The 18,288-nt window shown below is 43.9% G+C and overlaps 1 protein-coding gene across 3 annotated transcripts in view; it reads left to right on the top strand.

Annotated features, from left to right (window-relative positions):
* Window positions 1–18,288, top strand: part of HEMK1 (HemK methyltransferase 1, mitochondrial release factors N(5)-glutamine) — a 65,325-nt gene that overhangs the window by 1,867 nt on the left and 45,170 nt on the right. For all 3 annotated transcript variants that reach the window (XR_013229090.1, XM_077325939.1, XM_077325938.1), the window contains exons 2-4: window positions 1,639–2,041; window positions 4,090–4,181; window positions 11,628–11,721. Coding sequence is in view for 2 of the 3 variants with exons in the window: in XM_077325939.1 (XP_077182054.1) it covers window positions 1,766–2,041; window positions 4,090–4,181; window positions 11,628–11,721 (462 nt within the window). In the remaining variant the exon portion in view is untranslated. The remainder of the gene's footprint in view (window positions 1–1,638; window positions 2,042–4,089; window positions 4,182–11,627; window positions 11,722–18,288) is intronic.

Below are 18,288 nucleotides of genomic sequence, written 5' to 3'. Positions count from 1 at the left end.
TTAGGGAATGGCGGTATAAAAGCCTAAGGGAATGGCGGTATAAAAGTATAATAATAAAAAATAATAAAAATACCTGATTGGTCTAGTGCTTTTCCCTACTTTCTTCAATTTGAGCCTGAATTTTGTAACAAGAAGCTGATGATCTGAACCACAGTCGGCTTCTGGTCTTGTTTTTACTTACTGTATAGAATTTCTCCATCTTTGGCTGCAGAGCAAATAGTCAATCTGATTTCTGTGTTGATCGTCTGGTGTTGTCCATGTGTAGAGTCGTCTCTTGGGTTGTTGGAAAAGAGTGTTTGCTATGACCATTGTATTCTCTTGACAAAATTCTACCAGCCTGTGTCCTACTTCGTTTTGTACTCCAAGGCCAAATGTGCCTGTTATCCTGGTAATCTTTTGGCTTCCTACTTCAGCATTCCAAGATAAGCACATCATTTTTTGGCGTTGTTTGTAGAAGGTGTTGTAGGGCTTCATAGAACTGGTCAACTTCATCCTCTTCAGCAGCAATAGTTGGGGCATAGACATGGGTTACTGTGATGTTGAATGGTTTGCCTTGGATTTGAACTGAGATCATTCCGTCACTTTGGGAATTGTATTCCAATACTGCTTTTCCTACTCTTTTATTGATTATGAAGGCTACTCCATTTCTTCTGCGCGATTCTTGTTCACAGTAGTATACCTGATGGTCATCTGAATTAAATTCACCCATTCCTGTCCATTTTAGTTCACTAATTCCTAAAATGTCGATGTTCAGTCTTGTTACCTCTTGTTTGACCAAGTCCAGCTTGTCTTGATTCATGGATCTGACATTCCAGGTTCCTATGGAATAAAAGTCTTTACAGCATCAGACTGTCTTTTCGCCACCAGTTCCCTCCACAACTGAGTGTCCTTTCGGCTTTGGCCCAGTTGCTTCACTCATTCTGGTGCTACTCGTACTAGCCATCTGCTCATCCCCAGTAGCATATTGGACACCTTCCGGCCTGGGTGGCTCATCTTCTGGTGTTATATCGTTTTGCCTTTTGAACCTGTCCATAGAGTTTTCATGGCAAAGATACTGGAGTGGTTTGCCATGGCCTTCTCCAGTGGATCACCTTTTGTCAGTGCTCTCAGCTATGACCTGTCCGTATTGGGTGGCATGGCATAGCTCATAGCTTCACTGAGCTATGCAAGCCCCTTCGCTATGACAAGGCAGCGATCCTTGAAGGGGCTTAAAGGTGCTATTGGACTCTATTTTTGTCGAGCAATTTCAATAGTTTTTTAACTTTCTCAGAAATAGAATCAGTGTCTTAAGAAGGAAACTTTAGTGTGCTTTTTGCATTTTGAGATTGTGGAACGTTAGTTCTTCATATGTGCAAAGGTTATAACAATTCCCTGGGAGCAAATATGTTGAGTGGTTACAGTGTTTGAATAATTCAAGTGTTATATAGATTTGTACATGAGCATGAAGCTCAGTGGGTGACTTTGAGTGAGTCAGCCTAATATATCTCACAGCATTGTTGTGAGCATAAAATGGGGAAGCTACGTGTACTGTATTTTGCTTATTGAAGAAATGGTAAAATAAAATTAACATGTATTTAATGTCTAGCCTGTGTTAAAATGAGTCAATGCTTTATTTTGGTTGTCTCTTTTTTTCTGTAGGTACTGCAGGATGGATTAGTGATCTGAATGTTTGGCGAGAGCAAAAGGACATATGACAGAGTGCAGTGTGTTCTGCAGTGGAAAATATGTGCTGTAAGGTCAGACTGTTAATGGAGGCTTGCATTACATGGTGGTAGCCCATAAAAGGAGGGAACCTGCAACTATGAAGGTTCATCCTAGCGCTTTGTACGGAAAGCTTTTTTGGTTGCTTCCTCATCACAGACTTCCTGGTTCTCTCCTAAGTCCTCATCGCCTGCTAAGACAATATTCCTGTTCTAAGACAGAACTGGTCACAGCTGTTGATCTGGTCAGTTACTGGAAAGATGTGTTCGAAGCAAATGGGATCCCTGAAGCACAGGCATCTTCTGAGTATATTGTTTCCCACATCCTGGGAGCAAAAACAGTTAAGTGCTGTGATATAGAAACTGTCTGGGTAGAGTACAGTATTGAATGTCTAGGGATCAGCTAACATGGCTGTAAAATATGTCTTAGGTTTTTTTTTCATTAAAGTATTATTTGGGAAGCTACCTTCATGCATGCTTCAGTGTACATGAGCCCCACTCACCAAAATAAACTGACCCATACTTCAAACAAGATCTTGAAAGTTGATATTCCTGAGGAAGTTGGATCACAGGAGAGCAAAGTACCTTAAAGCAGGGGTCCCCAACCTTTTTATCACCGGGGACCACTCAACGCCGGGGATCACTCACTGGGGACCACTCAACGTCTTTTACTGAGGCCTGGTGGGGGTGGGGTAGTTTACTCCTCTCCTCTCAACCATTGCCCTAATGCTCTCTGATAGCTATGGTAATGTTTAAACATCCCTTCAAAATAAGATTCAGACACACCACAACAATGAAGTGTGTTGTAAAGGGCTGGGGGGGGGATGAAGTAAAGGGCTGGGGAGGGGGGGAGAAGGCGTCCTTCGGGGCCAACCTCCAATTAGTCGAAGGACCACATGTGGTCCGGGGCCCACAGGTTGGGGATCGCTACCTTAAAGGACACATGAAGATAGCTTCTTGGTTTCATTCATGCATTAGATACTTAATTTGTATATTAAAATTTGTATATCTTTAATCCGCTCCTGCGGAGTGGATTAAATAAAGCAGTAAGGGCAAGTTGGGAGGAGTTAGGGCGGGCTCTGTCCGGGATAAAAACTCGCAGGAGCGAATCGCGGCTCCTGACTTGCTCCTCTGAGTGGCATTCCAGGGCCAAGTGTCCAATTGGGAGGCGCGCCTTGCAAAGTGCGCCTCCCTATTGGACACTTGGCCCGTCTCCCGAACGCCATGCCTCCAACTCTCCAGTCTTCCTGAGCCGCCATCCTGCCCGGATGGCTGCCAAGGAGGAAGCTTGCCCCACGCTGCTGGGCTTCGGGAAAGCGACTTTCCCACCGCCCAGCGACTGCCCTTGAACGCCAATGGCCCTCCGTGCTACCCCACCTCCCCTCCCCGCACAACGCCGGCCGCCTACCTCGGCCAAGGAACCCGACCTGCCATCCCCGCCTGCCCCGGCGCACGCCCTTACCACACCCACCATGACCGTCCGTATGCGCCCCCGCCCACCCGCTTCCCACCCCCATCCCCACCCCTGAAGACAGGTAAGCCGCTTCCCCCAAATCCAGCCCCGGCCCCGCTTCAGCCTTCCGTGGTCCGCTGGGGGGAGGAGGAGAAAGGTTTCTGCGGCCCCACGGACCCCGTCCACGGCTACGCGGAAGCCTTTGGGAGTTGAGGGGGGGAGTCCGAGGCCATCTACCGCCCATTTTATTTTCAATTAAAATGGGCTTTAGATCTAGTCACTGTATAAAACGGTAATGACTGGGGTAGGCACTGGCAAACTACCCCGTATTGAGTGTGCCATGAAAATGCTAGAGGGCGTCACCCCAAGGGTCAGACATGACCCGGTGCTTGCACAGGGGATACCTTTACCTTTACCTTGTATATTAAACAAAAAAGAATACCTCGAAGCCCAAGGCTAAGATTATTAAGCTATTGTATATACCATTGTTAGAAGTTAATTTTGTTGCTATGACACCCAAATTTGCTCTAGCTTTCCCGAGTTTGAAATACTCCTGTAGACTTCTGGTTTATAAATCCATATTTTCACAGTTGTATCAGGCAATGAAGTTTATCACCAGGCTAGATTCAAGTGGGCAGCCATGTTGGTCTGAAGCAGCAGAACAAAGTTGAGCCTTTAGGACCAACATGCTAGTATCACCAGGCTAGTAATCGCCTCTCATCTGTAGTAATATGGAATTCCAGGTGAAGAAGCTAGAAAGTTTTTGTAAACAGGAACAGATTAAAGTTGTATTTTTTGTGTGTTTTGAATGTTTAACGTGCTTCAGATAAAGATATATGGAGCTGGATGGGCTAGTAATAAGGTGTGTGTTTTTGTTTTGTTTATGGTCTGTCAGTGCTTGATAACGTAGTTTATTTTTGCACATCCTCTTTTCAGTTCCAGAGTTTGAGTGCCAGCAGTATCTCAACTCCCCTCTCAGCAAAGCAACGGGATCAGGTCCAGCAGTTGTGTGCAAAACGGCTGCAAAGGTGAGCACGTTTGCTAACACGTATTGCTTTCTCTAAGGAGAAAAGAGGAGAATGCAAATCAGCAAGTGGAGCTGTAAGCTGGGGTTTGAGGCCAGTTGCTAGTATGGCATTGTCTGCAGAATGACAGGGGGCAGAAGCAGGTGGTAATTACTGGCAAAGCCTATATCTTAGAAGCCCCTGGAAATTGAGAGGCTGTATAAAGCCCGAGAGTCCCTTTAAGGGGATTTTGTCACCGTTAAACTTTACCTCTCACATGTTTAGTAGTAAGGTAAAAGGTAAAGGTATCCCCTGTGTAAGCACCAGGTCATGTCTGAAGGACCTTGCCTCAAGGCCCTGATACAGCCAGAAACCGGGTGGAGCAGCCCTCAGCCAGAGAGCCTGCAGCTGGAGTCAGTCTTTATTGGAGGAAGCCAGTGCACCTGGGCCCCATCTACTCTTACAGTGTGCTGACAGGCATGCTGATCTTCTGACAGCTGTCAGGGTAGATCACCTGCTCCGACACTGCCATTCGGGGCTTGGTGGAGCCTTCACCTGCGGCCTCTGATGCTGCTCCTCCAGTGAATCTTCTGGGCTGGTAGCTGTCTTGTCCAGGGGCTTAGGCCCAGCCTGCGCATCCTCTGGGAGACCAGACAGCGCCTAGTCCATGACAGCTGGGTCTCCCAGTGCCTCTGAGAGATGCTCTGCCTCCGGAGCACCTCCTGGTGCCAGCTCAGAGGGTGAGTGCATGACACTGTGGCTGTGGATCAGCTGGGCCAGAGGAAGGACAAAGATGTTAAACAATGTAGGGGAGAGGATCACACCCTGCAGAACTCCACAAGGGAGCTGATGAGAGTACATAAGATTCTCCTTGACAGCCACTCTTGTGTTCATTTGCTAAGAAAGGAGATCAGCCACTTCAAGGCAGTCCCACACCGGTGAGGCAGCAGGCTAACAGCTCATGATCAAACATGACCAACATGTATAAAGTGTAAGCAGTGCCATACCGCCTCAGTCCAGCTACTGCTGAAGATTATCCATCAGGGTGACCACAGCTGTCTCCACCCCATGGCCAGGACAGAAGCCCGACTGGAAGGGATCAAGTGCCAAAGATTCATCCAAGAATGCTACAAGCTGATTCAATCACATCCCCCAGAAACACTAAATACAAGATGGGGCGGTAGCTGGTGGAGTCCTCTGGATGTTTTTTTCAGCAAGGGACAGACCACTGGCTCCTGGTTGCAAGTGGAAATGCCTTGAAAGCACTGTAATGTTGACAGCGATAGGGAAGTAGGGATGTAATTTGTGTCAAAGTCAGAGAAAAATATTTCTGTTTTGTCACAGCGTGTGTGAAGAAATGCCTTTTTAAGGTAGAGGTCCTACCTGAATGAAACCTTTACCAGGGAATTTTTTAAGTTTTTTCTCTGGGCAGAGAACAGGTAGGCAAGAGAAAGTCAGTCAATAGCTTTTTAGGCTCATCTTAGCTACCTCTTAAGAAATATTAATAGATCTAGGTAGAGACAATAAAGGTAAAGGTATCCCCTGTGCAAGCACCGAGTCATGTCTGACCCTTGGGGTGACGCCCTCTAGCGTTTTCATGGCAGACTCAATACGGGGTGGTTTGCCAGTGCCTTCCCCAGTCATTACCGTTTACCCCCCAGCAAGCTGGGTACTCATTTTACCGACCTCAGAAGGATGGAAGGCTGAGTCAACCTTGAGCCGGCTGCTGGGATTAAACTCCCAGCCTCATGGGCAAAGCTTTCAGATGGCTGCCTTACCACTCTGCGCCACAAGAGGCTCTTTTTGTTTAGTAGTAAGAAACACTAAATCGTATGCTACATTTACCACTTTAATAAGTCATCAGCTGATACTTTGAAATCTGTGGGGCTATAGCAAAGACTGAGCCAGGAGAGAGACACAAGTGACACAGCAGTGGCAGAGCAGCTAGGCTGCCATGAAACAATTAAATGGCTTTAGGCAATTTAAATGAAGACCGTTTCCAGAAAAGCATGATGCAAGATGAGCAGCAGAATGTTTAGCCCTCTGAATACTCAAATGTGTTTTAGGTTAGTGTCTTACAGCTTTCTTCGGTCAGACACATAGGGCATCTTGGATCATGCTAAGAACTGTTAGCTGTCTGCAGGAGTGACTTGTTTTTTTTGGGGGGGGGGACAGTAGCTATGCTGCTTTATCTTAGTTGAATTTAGTCGTGATTTTTACACTATGAGTATTTTCAAAATATTTGCTCATTTATGCTTTGAAAAGTGCCGCACATGCGTGGCACATATTGGGATATCAGGGTGGATTAATTTTAACCCCACCAAAAAAAGGCAGCATCTAGCCTCATGGGTACTGAGGAAATGGTTGAAAGCTCCAGGGAAGCCTTGACAAGATTTCTCCTGGGAAAAAAAGGATCTTTTTTTATTCTTAAACAATTCCATGTCACAATCTGTTTCTTAAGTGAGCTCTTTGATGACAGGGTTATGTAGTGCACTGCTTAGTAGAGTTTTATGAGGGAACTATCTTCCTGGCTGGGGGCAAGTTGTTAGGAATTGCTAACTGAGTTCCATGGGTGTGAGAGAAAGGAAGCCGTCAGGCGTCTAATGATTAGTACCAGTTCCTTGGAGATCCGATTGTCCCTAAAGTATGCATCTCTTCTGGGTGGAGCGAGAAAGCCATTAGCAAAACAGCCCCTACAAGCTCACCAAATCTAATCCAAATGTCCAGGTATGTCTTGGAGCTTTGGCATCTGGCCAGCAACCATGTTTTCTGTACCAGCGTTTTGGCCGCTTGAGATGCAATTGGCATCTCTTCCAATGTCCATTTCAGTCAGGTAGTATGCTGCAAATTAATATTTGGTTCGGTATTAAAGAGAGGAGTTTCTGTGTATCACCAAAACTTGTTCAAGGAACAGAACTGATTTAGAAAGCACAGAGCAGGTGGAATTTCCAAAACGTGAGTAAATTGGTTTCCTTTGAAGGTTTCCTTTCCATGCTAGAGCTATTTAATCATCCAGTTATCTTATTTACTTACAAATAGGCTGCAAAAAATAGCAGTCCTAAAGACTGGCAGTTGGCAGGGGCTTGTTAAATCCTTATTATTGATGTGCAGGATTTGTCAGTGGCACAAAACAGCTTTTACCAGCTTGGATTGGTAAGCCAGATGCAGTGCTTACTGGATAGAGGTGTCTATGGCCTGGTATCATTTAGATCAGTGGTCCACAACCTTTTTCAGGTTGAGAACCGGCGGTGGAAGGGAGGGCGATCATTTGGCCGCACATGCCGTGCATGCGCGTTTGCGCCAGGCGCAGCCGCAAACACACATGTGTGGCCGCACAAACGCAACCCGGCCACACATGTATGCACATGTGGGAGTGCCGCGCATGCACATTTGCCCGGCACCAGGCCGCAGCCCGGTGGTTGGGGACCACCGATTTAGATTATAGTTCTGCCATGTGCTGTGTGTGGAACAGTCTTTGAAGTTGACGTGGAAAAAAATCAACCTTTTCAGACCCCAGCAGTACATTTGTTGCTAACAGAGCAATTCTAACCAGATATTTTTAAAAATCTTTTTATGCCAGTGCTCTCCAGAAGGCATAATTAAATCAAGCTCGTTAGGCTTTCTTGTCAAGGTATGTTAGAGGTTTGATGCTATTTCCAACAGCAGAAGTTGAGTTACTAAAAAGCAAAGCACATCAAGTCTATTCATGTCACAAGGAAGACACTGTAATGTTCATAGATGTGCCAATACTCTAAATCAGTGGTCCCCAACCTGCGGGCCGTGGGCCTGTGCCGGGCCGCGAAGGCCATGGCGCCGGGCCGCGGCTCCCTCTCCCCGCCCCCCCCCCCGCAGTAAAAAACTTCCCGGGCCGCAAGCTTGCGGCCCGGGAAGCTTCTTACTGCGGGAGGGCGGGGAGAGGGAATCAGGACCGGGCCGCGATTCGGCCACGCATGGCGCATTTGCGCAATGCGCGGGCGCAGCCCGATAGCCTGCCGGTCCCCAGCATCAGAAAGGTTGGGGACCACTGCTCTAAATTATTCAATTACAGATTACAACATTTAAATATATAGTCCAGGGTATTTCACTTCACCTTTGGGAGTGCAAGGACTGTGCCTGCTTCTCAGAGTTAGGCAAGTGTAGTTCACAGCATCAGCTGTCTGCCTGTGTTGAGAATGCATTTAAAGATCTTGTAATCACATGTTGTACAGTTGCTTGGTATGTCCAAATACCAGGCTGAGGACACTTGCACCATCTAGTTCTGATATCAAGTGCGGCAATCTATTGCATGTCTATGAATCTGACCTAGGGATTGATTGCCCCCTGATATCCCTACTGATATTCGTTAGCCTAAGTTAATGTTCACATAACTGATAATTAGAGTCTGCAGATGTCCTCACAGGAGACTGAAATTAGATATGGAAACCAGGCCGATAAACTCATACATTATTATCTAAGATCAGAGTCACATGGACAGGGTCTGCAGGCAAAGGAGAGAACAGATAGTACTTTACCTAAGTGGCGTAAGAGTTTTTGGAGAAAAGTTGGCAGTAACTCCTTAGAAATGAGTACCCAATTGTTCTAAGAAAATATTCAGAATAAGTCTCACTGCATTTAATAGTACTTATTCCCTAGAAAGTGTTTCTGGGATTTTAGCCTAAGATGGTTTGACAATTATGGGAATTGACCCAACTCATAATAAACAACACTTTCGGATGAACACTTTTTCTCCCCAAATCCCAAAACTTCTGGGTAGCAGTATGTGTGAATGAGATCTTGGGGTACTTTTGGACTGTAAGCCAAATATGAGCATAAACTGATGCGGTGGTAAAGAAGGCGAATACGGCTGTATTGCACTGTATACTGCAATGGTCAAACCACACTCCAAGTACTGTGTGCAATTCTGGAGGCCTCACTTCAAAAAGGATGTGGACAAAATTGAGAGGGTGCAGAGGAGAATGATGATGAGGAGGATCTGGGACTGTTCAGCCTGGAGTCGAGTAGGTTGAGAGGGGACATGATTGCTGTCTTTAAGTATTTAAAAGTTGTCAGAGGAGGCTAGGACACACAGTAATGGGTTTAAACTACATGTAGAACGGTATTGGCTAGATAGATATCGGGGGAAATTTCACAGTTTTTCAGCAGGGGAATCAGCTGCCTAAGCAGGTGGTGAGCTCCCCCTCACTGGCAGTCCTCAAGCAACAGCTGAACCCAGGGACTAGATGGCCTGTATGGACCCTTCCAACTCTGATTCTCTAGTGCTGTTTTTGTGCTTGCAGTGTCTGTATTTCTCAACATACTCAAGGCAGTTGCTACTTCCCTTGGCTTTAGTGCATCATGACTTGAGCCAGCAATGGGGCTGAGTAAATGTTGCTTATAAAGCACAGGACCTGTGTCAGACCAATGTACTAAGTAAAATAGATTGAAAACTGCCTAGCATATAGTCTGTTGCAGGAGTCCATATGACCCGAATGCCCCTTTCTGCTGTTCTTTAGTGGGGCCTGGGCTATGAAACTTGGAGGGGAGTTATCTCTCAGCTTTCCATATAATTGTTCATGGAAACAAATTGAGGCTGTGATTAGTGCCACCAAGTTCCTTTAGTCTAGGCATGGTAATGGAGATGTTTTATGTCCAATCTGAGACTGAAATATCAGATTGGAGTCCATGCAGAATATTTTTTTTCTGTAGAATTAAAAGTTGTGGGTGTACATGCCATATTCAGTTCTGGGCTAAGGGGTTGGTGGCTGCATGCTGATGCAGAGTTCACTGATTCAGTGGAAATACACCTTTAGTCATCAACAGTGGAAATAAGTCTCCTGATGAGCATAGAACTGTATCATGGTCTGGATTCGGCCAAAGGGCAGGGGGATTTCCACAAATGGTCCACGTTTTCTTGCTGAAAGGGCATGAAAGCTTGTGTTATCCAGTGTATTCAGTCTTTCCTTATAAATCATCTAAAGTGGCTGATAAAGAACTTATAATATTAACAGTTCCATGAAACTGTGAAAATACAGGAACATGATGAGAAATACCATAAAATCAAACATAATTATAAGAAAAAAATTGGCATTAGTGCCAGGCACACTTCCTTGTAGAGACTATTTTAAAGATGGTGTTAATTTTAAAGATGCAGGGGGTTCTTCTGTAAGAAAAGAAAACAGAATGAGAAGATGCAGGAGACAGAGCTTAGAGAGTCAGACCTGTTAACCGAGGTATATACTTTTATGCCTTAATCACAGTACCTTATGTCACTGAAGGTTTGCTGAGAGTAAAGACTCCAATCAGTTTTTCTTAGATCTGAATGTGCTTAAGAGCTGAAATATAGTGAATGGATCTTAAGCGTGTTGGATCCCTGTCTTAATTCCATAAGTGTGGGTGTGACCCAGATGGCTAGCAGTCTTTATTATCTTTAAACCCCGCCCCGCGGCGCAGCGCACTGTGGAATAAATAAAAGAGTAAGGCCTCTGTGGGAGGAGTTAGGGCGGGACCCGTCCGGGATAAAAACTCTAAGAGGGCCAATCCTGATTGGCCCTCTCCGAGGGCCACTCGGGCCAAGTGGCCAATTGGGAGGCGCGTGTAGCTGAAAATTATGTTTGAAGAACTACCTCTTACCATACCTGAATAGTTAAGATCCACACTGGATACTCTGCAAGTGATCAAATGAGGCAGAGTATCTCTGGCATGCCCTCTCAGTGGTGAGATTGCCCATATCCTGGAGGAAATGTATACTGTCAATTTTATAGAGGCACTAATAGGATGTTATTTACTAGGTGATACTGTTTCCTCTATGCTATGGAATGTTTCCCCTGCCATCCTTGCATTAAACCTCTATTTAACAGGACAGAACACTCCCCCCCCCCCGGGTTGTTGGCAACCTTCTCTAAGAGAGGCCTGTTTGATCTCTCTCCTGTTTGCCTTTGGCCAATCAGTAATCCTTTGTTTATTCCAAAATGTGTTATGAAAAGTACAAAGCATTACTGAAGTTTTGCTGTTGCGGCTTTCTGTACTGACACATGATTTGTGTTGTTTTATTGGGGGGGGGGCTCTAGGAATCCTTTAAACTGAAAAAATGATTTTAATAAATTAGATCCAAATATACTAGATGGAATTGGAAGAATTTACTCTTTGTGGGGAGATTGCTAATTGCTTTCTGAGGACATCTGGGAAGAGTTCAAGGAGTGAAGCAGTCACTGAGCCCTGAGTTACGGATGCTGTGGTTCACACCTTGATAGACTGTCTGCTGCTCTAACATGGATAATTGAAGAGGTTTGTTAAAAATAGTTTCTAGTTAATTTCTCATCAAATAACATTTTCAACCTCTAGTACAGCACTGACTGTTCTGACCCTTCTCACGTAATATAGAGAAGTACACTTTTCCTTGCTTTGGTGGAGGAGGAGGAGGATAAAGTTAGTGTGATCATAAGATCTTGCGGGTTACACAGTGTAATTCTCTTGTTCCTTCTCCTATTCCAGAATGCCTGTCCAATATGTCCTCGGTGAATGGGATTTCCAGGACCTGACACTCAAGATGAAACCTCCAGTTTTCATTCCTCGGCCAGAGACAGAGGTAGGACATTAATGGCATAATGAGTTGCTTCTCCAGGGTAGGCAGGGGGAGGTATGCATGTACACTCTTTCCCCATGATTTGAAGGAAGCACAGAGTGAGACAGTAAACAGGGGATTCCTTTTTACTTACTATCTTATGGTTGACCCTTTTTGCCTGGCTCCAAGGGAAAATGGTGGCTTCTCTTATTCCAGCAATAGGCCAGACTAGCATGCTTCATCATGGTCAGACCTTTGGAATTCAGTTGCTTTTCCTCTTGCTTAGACAACGTTTCAGTATATTTTTCTATAACTCTGTGGTTCTGGTGTGTGGCGTTCTTACCGACAGATATGATATCCTTGTGGCACCATGAGGACACTGCTACTGTTTTACAGGGGCTGGAAATCAAGAGCAACTCAGCTTGCCTCTCTACGGTCTAGCTCACGATTGGCCTTTTTAAATGACTTTCAAGTGGTGGCGGCAATCACAAGGATCCCATTACATCAAGTTTGGCTCTAAATCTTTGTAAACACTTACATGCAAGCCTGACTTTGACAGTGTATATTTTACAGAATTGGCAATCAAAAGTGTGGAGTGGATATGCTCAATGTCAGCTTGGTCTGTAAGAATTAGAACGTAATTGTGTGAAAAATCTTTGCCAGCTAAGATAACACCCAAGGTTGACTGAATAGATGGATGCCAAGTAAGCTTGGCTGAAGCATGAACCAGGCTGGATATTATGAGTTTTCCATAACATCCTGCATATTCTGAGTCATGTGGACTTCTCGCAGGCTGCTGCAAGATATGCTTTCTCTCTAAACCAGCCTTCCTCCATTTTTTTACTGTTGAGCAACCCCTGAAACATTCTTCAGGGGCTGTGCAGAATATGGTTGGGAAGCATAGCTTGTGTACACATCCACATGGGGCCCCTCCTCTTCATACCCCCTCCAGGCCCATCATTTGCCATTTTGGGAGTGGGGACAGTTCAGCGTGACTATATCTGGTCATAGTACCCAACAAATGTTTAACACATTTTAAAAATATATTAATTAACTCCTGCCCATTCAGGAAACCTTTCCAAGGCTATCAAGAAACCCCAGGGTTTCATGAAACCCTGGTTTGAAAAAGCCTACTCTAGACTCTTCTGCTTGCACAAAATCGAAGTTTTTAGCATCCTCCAAAGTGTCTAGCACTAGAGGAGGCACCCTGCACCAAGGATAGCCTCCACAGTGACTGAAGAGAAGTGCATGCATAATAAAGGCATAGGATCATGGTATCTCATATTATCAGCCATCTAGAACAGCCCTTCTCAACTTTTTGACCATGGGGTAGCCCCTGAAATATTCTTCAGGCTTCAAGTAACCTCAGAAGTGATGCCAGCTGGCCACGCTACCCTGCCATCCCCCCAAAATCACATATTTACAGTGTGCATGGCATCATCACTAAAACTTAAATGCTTGTTAAATAAAGTTAGTTTCACTTTTGCATGTACAATTAGATTGCCCCTTATATGAGCAATGCCGGGATGACAATTTTGTTGCTTTGCTGGGAAACAAGCCTTCTGTAAGTAAATCTATGACCTTGCAATTTCTGCTCTCTGACAAAGACCCAGAGGTAACCAGTATAGTTGCCAGAGTCTTAACTAAGATGCTTTTATAATATGCTGCCTATTTTGTATTTTATCTTTTATAGTTTATCTAATCATTTTAAGATCTGTTCGGTTATGTATCCCCATGGCCTATTTTATTATTTAGTTGAAATTTTTCCCAAAGTTGGAAATGGCTACCAGGGCAAGGGGAAACCTGGGAAGAAAGGAATCTTTGTGCAGGCTATGCATAGTCCTTGCACTGGATCCAGGTCTCACCTAGGCCCATTATGCACGGCCGCCGAAACAGCGATTTCGGGGCACATGGAAAACGCAGAGGGGGAAGACGTGATGCACACCGGTTATGCACGGGGCGGGACGTGGCGGCAGCAAAACCCAGAGTAACCGATTATGCATGCGGTGATCCGGGCGCCGCTTCTGGTTGCACCCCGGTCACCCGGAAGCTGCGCTTTCTTCCGCGTTTCGATGACGCGGCTTTTTCGGCGGCATGCACCGAAGCTGCTGCCGTTTGCAGTCGGCTCCGTGCGTTATCGGTGATTTTAGTCACCGCCATTCCACCCCGAATGTGCGTTATTTCCCCCGTGCATAATGGGTCCTAGAGATGCCAGCTTTCAGGTGGAACCTGGGGATCCACTGGAATTACAGCTAATTTCCAGACTGTAGAGATTCAGTTTCCCTGGAAAAAATGGCTGCTTTGGAGGGTAGGCTCTGTGGCATTAGACACAATCCTCTTCTGCTTTGAGTGACAGCCTTCCTCCAACCATTTTCTGCTAGCAGGGCTCTGAGAAGTTCTTAGTGGGGGGAAATGAGAGGAGCCAATGAGGGGAGTGCAGCACATTTAGCTCTTCCCTCCCATTCCTTTTCTATTGAGTGTGAATTCAACAAGGCTACTGTAGACCTGAGCAGAAAGCTACTATGTACTCCTATGGAAATGGCAGTGGTGAATTCCATCTGCGCCCTTTCCCTCCCTCCCCCTCTAAGATGATATTGGGGTATTGCTAGAGCTGGGGCAAGTTTGCTGCTGTTTCTTATGAGTTTTATGTAAGTAATCTGATTTTATGTGTGTTTTTAAGGGGATTTTATTAGATTATTGTAACCCGCCTTCAGGAAGTGGTGGGCAATAAGTTGAATGAAAAAATAAATTAAATAACCCCCCCCCCTCAAACTGGAGTAACTGATCCGGGGCTCAAAGTAACCTTGGTTGGGAATGACTGGTCAACAGAAAGTAAACTATAATTTTCGAAACTATGTGATCCTCAAGGTTGGAAGTCCACAGTTTATCAAAATGGGTCTTGCTTTATTGTAGAAAAAGTGTAGAAATAGACTTCCTTTGTGACCCTTGCAGAGGATCCATTAATTGCTTCAAAGCATCCATTAATCTAGGATATGAAATTGCCAATCTGAGGCAGTTTTGGATTGGGACATCGCTTTCCAGTGGGTGGATAGAGCTGCTTTCGATGTATGGTTCTTATTGCCCTGATGCAACCTCAGTTGCCTCAGATCTTGAAACAAATGCCAACTGTGTGCTGCAGGTTCAGCTCATATGCTTGAGAGTTAGTAACTGCTCATGCTTGACTTAGCTTGCGAGAGTGCCTTGAGCTGTGTTTGAGTTTGCTAAAAGAACAATGGACTCCCAGCCTCCATACTTTGTGGCCTAAACTTTGTTATACTTTGTTATCTGTACCTGTTTCTTGTTCCCTGTAAACCGCCCTGAGCCTTCGGGGGAGGGCGGTATATAAATATAAATAAATAAATAAATAAATAAATAAACAAACAAACAAACAAACAAACACAATGTCGTAATGGACCTATTCAGGCTTTTTGCAGTTGAACCCCAAGTCTCTAGGATGGGTTGCATTCCCATCCTGGATTAATCATGAGTGCTGTATAACTAAGCTTCAAATGTTCCTCTGGTAGTTGCTAGTGCTTGACTGAATAGTTGATCAGGAGAGAAAATTCAATACAGTTCACTTCAAGGTTTTTACATGGTGTAGTCCAGGATCCTCAGCTTTTATGAGCCAGCAAGTACTTCTTAAATTCAAAGACACAGGGTGGGTGTGGGAGGCAGAGCCAGCCAGGAAATGTCAGGGACTTAGGATATGCATAATTCTAAAAGTAACTCTTCAACATTTGAGGTAGAAGTTCTGTTTAACCAGATGCCTTTTTACATGACATATTTTCTTCAATACACACAGCTCACCTTCAGTCACACAGTGAACATCCTTCTGCTGTGGTAGCAGCTGCTGCCAAATCAGCATTTTTACCTGCACAGCCAATCCAGTGGCCATTCGGAACAATAGCCCCATCTGGACTGGGCAACTTGCTCAGAATGCTTAGCAGACTCCAGGTAAAGTCTCAGTGGGAACCATGGCACTAACGAACATGATGTTGGGGGCCCCATTAGTGTCAAAAAATTAAAATTAAATTAAATCTCACTTGAGATATTCAAGTGAAAAAACCATCTTTCAGGAATGGTATAATTTCCTCCCTTGAGCCAAGAATGGTGGTAAAGATGCTAATAAGGCCCCTTTACTCTGATTTCATTAATTTCCTTGGAAGTTGTTTTTATTTGAATACTTGTAAAATGCTTTAAGGAGGGAGGAAATTAAGCATTACAGCAAATGTTTCAAGCTAGGTGATGTACAAAAATAAAGCAAACATACAACTTCTTTTCAGCTTCTGGGGATTTTGGGTCAGCAGTAGATGATTGCTTGAACTTTATATTTCTGGGGGCACCTTATATCACACAAACAAGCCTGGCTGCTACCGGAACATAGATAAACCCACAGTACAATCATCATAAATAATAATAGTAGTAGTAGTGCATTTTAAAAATTGACATTTATTTTCAGTTGAAAATATATGAAAATAGTATACCTCCTGCAGAAAATGTAGTATCTTTCCCCATATTTGCTTAGTTGTAGTCACGGTGAGCTAGAAAATACAACAGTTGGTACTTTTTATCTTGCCCTTACTTCTGCTCTGGTTCTAACATTTTACACTATCAAGTTTTTATTTGCAGCTGCAAGTTCAATAGATTTCTGCCAGCTTTATTTATTCTTGATCTGAACTAGTCCAGGCAGCAGATTCTCTTCTAAAGACAGCTGTGCAATTGATGCAAAAATAACAACTTTATACTAGAAACCAGCTGACTGCTACATTTACTCACATGCTTTGATGTGATTGTTATTCCTAGCTTGGCTTCAGCTCTTCAGAAAGTGGCAACCTTCATGATTTACACCAAGCATTCCTAAGATGATAGCACTGACATGGAGAAAAGAAGACAGATTAACATAAAGTCAGAGTAGGCATCAAGGAGCCACCTTCTACAAGACACGCTCAACACAGAGGTTGTTAACTATTGCTAAACAAAAAAAAGCACAAAAAAAGTAATGATAATGGTGCAATGGAAAAATATTTTATTGAGTTTAACAACCTCTATGCTTTTTACCTGTGAATCCGTGGAACATGTAAAGTAATGTCGCCAGTCAAGTTCTGTACTGGTTCACTGAAAAACAAAAACCCTCTCTGATCCATTAGGGCAGACTCAACCTTTCTACCATTGAGAAACCCCTGAAACAGTTTTCAGGCTTTGCAAAACCTCAGAAGTGGTGTCAGCAGGCCCCACCTTTGTCACACTCCTGGAAATCACATGTCAACAGAAGTGATATCATGCAGACACTCCCTCCAGATGTGACATCACACTCTGTCACACACACACACACACACACATACACACACACACCCATGCCAGAAACAGCCTTGCATAGAATAGTACAGACACACTGGGAAACCAATATGGCAATAAAAAATATCCAAATTGGACTTATATAGAGTCATCTTTCTTCAATTTCAGTTATTTAATTCTTATTTCATACAAGTCCCAACACGTTTTGCCCACTGGCTTTGTCAAGGACAAATCTTAGGAAATACAAAGAAGAAATTAGTAGTTGTGCAACGATAATTATTAGTAAATAAATATAATACACATAGAAATGTCATGAATACATACTATTAGTGTTTCAACAAACTTCATATAAGTAAATACATGTCTCTTAGACAGAGTATCTGGAACAAAAATAAGACATTTCAATTATAATAAGAAGAATCTTGTATATTACTAAAGTGCAGCAGCCTATATTGTTATTGTCATTTTAAATTTTTAGAAAAACAAAAACAAAGCAGATACTTACAAGGTCATATTAACCACAGCTACTCCTAGCTAATGGCGTTCCAGACGCATCTGAATGAGGGTGAAAGAGATACTAAATACTATCTATAATTGCCCACAGCTGGGACACGGCAAAACACCAAATAAATAAAAAGTTAAGATAGTTATAGAAAGCAACGAAAATCCAACAAACTGTTTAACCCCTTTGGTTCCATAGTACCAATTTTGAAGGTAGCTCGAGTTTCCTCCTGTTCTAGTAATTTATTGACATCTAGTCTCTTAAAGCTTTCGGTTTCAAACTTTTTAAAGACATAACAACGCAATTGTTCCCATTTATGATTTTTAATTATGCAATGTCCAACAATGGGGGCAGAAAGAATACCATTTTTTAATCGAGACTTAATGCTCGCTCAGGCGAGTTCTTATTGCTTGAGTGCTTTTCCCAATATGAATCAAAGAGCAAGGGCATAAAATAATATATAAGACACATGAGCTGGCACAATTAGAAAAACTGCTATGTTCTAAAGTGATATTATAGTTAGAAAGATGAAGATCAGAGCCTTCAATGAAACTGTTGTAAAAAGAGCATGAACCACGTTTAAAGTGTCCCTTTGGCAAAAGGGACTGTTTTGCAGCTGTATAATGGTCTGTTCTGATTAACCTTTAATATTCTTTGTCCGTTTAAAGGCAACTCTAGGGGGTGTTTCAATGCCAGTCAAGTCACTAACCACATTCCAATATCTTTAAACGTCCCGTGGTGCGGGGTGCCGGGGACTAAATAAAACAGTAAGGGCTGTCAGGGAGGAGTTAGGG

This window comes from Paroedura picta, chromosome 3, assembly GCF_049243985.1.
Source record: "Paroedura picta isolate Pp20150507F chromosome 3, Ppicta_v3.0, whole genome shotgun sequence".
Classification (NCBI taxonomy): domain Eukaryota; kingdom Metazoa; phylum Chordata; class Lepidosauria; order Squamata; family Gekkonidae; genus Paroedura; species Paroedura picta.
Note: the sequence above shows the minus strand (reverse complement) of the source record. Positions and strands in the feature narration are given on the sequence as shown.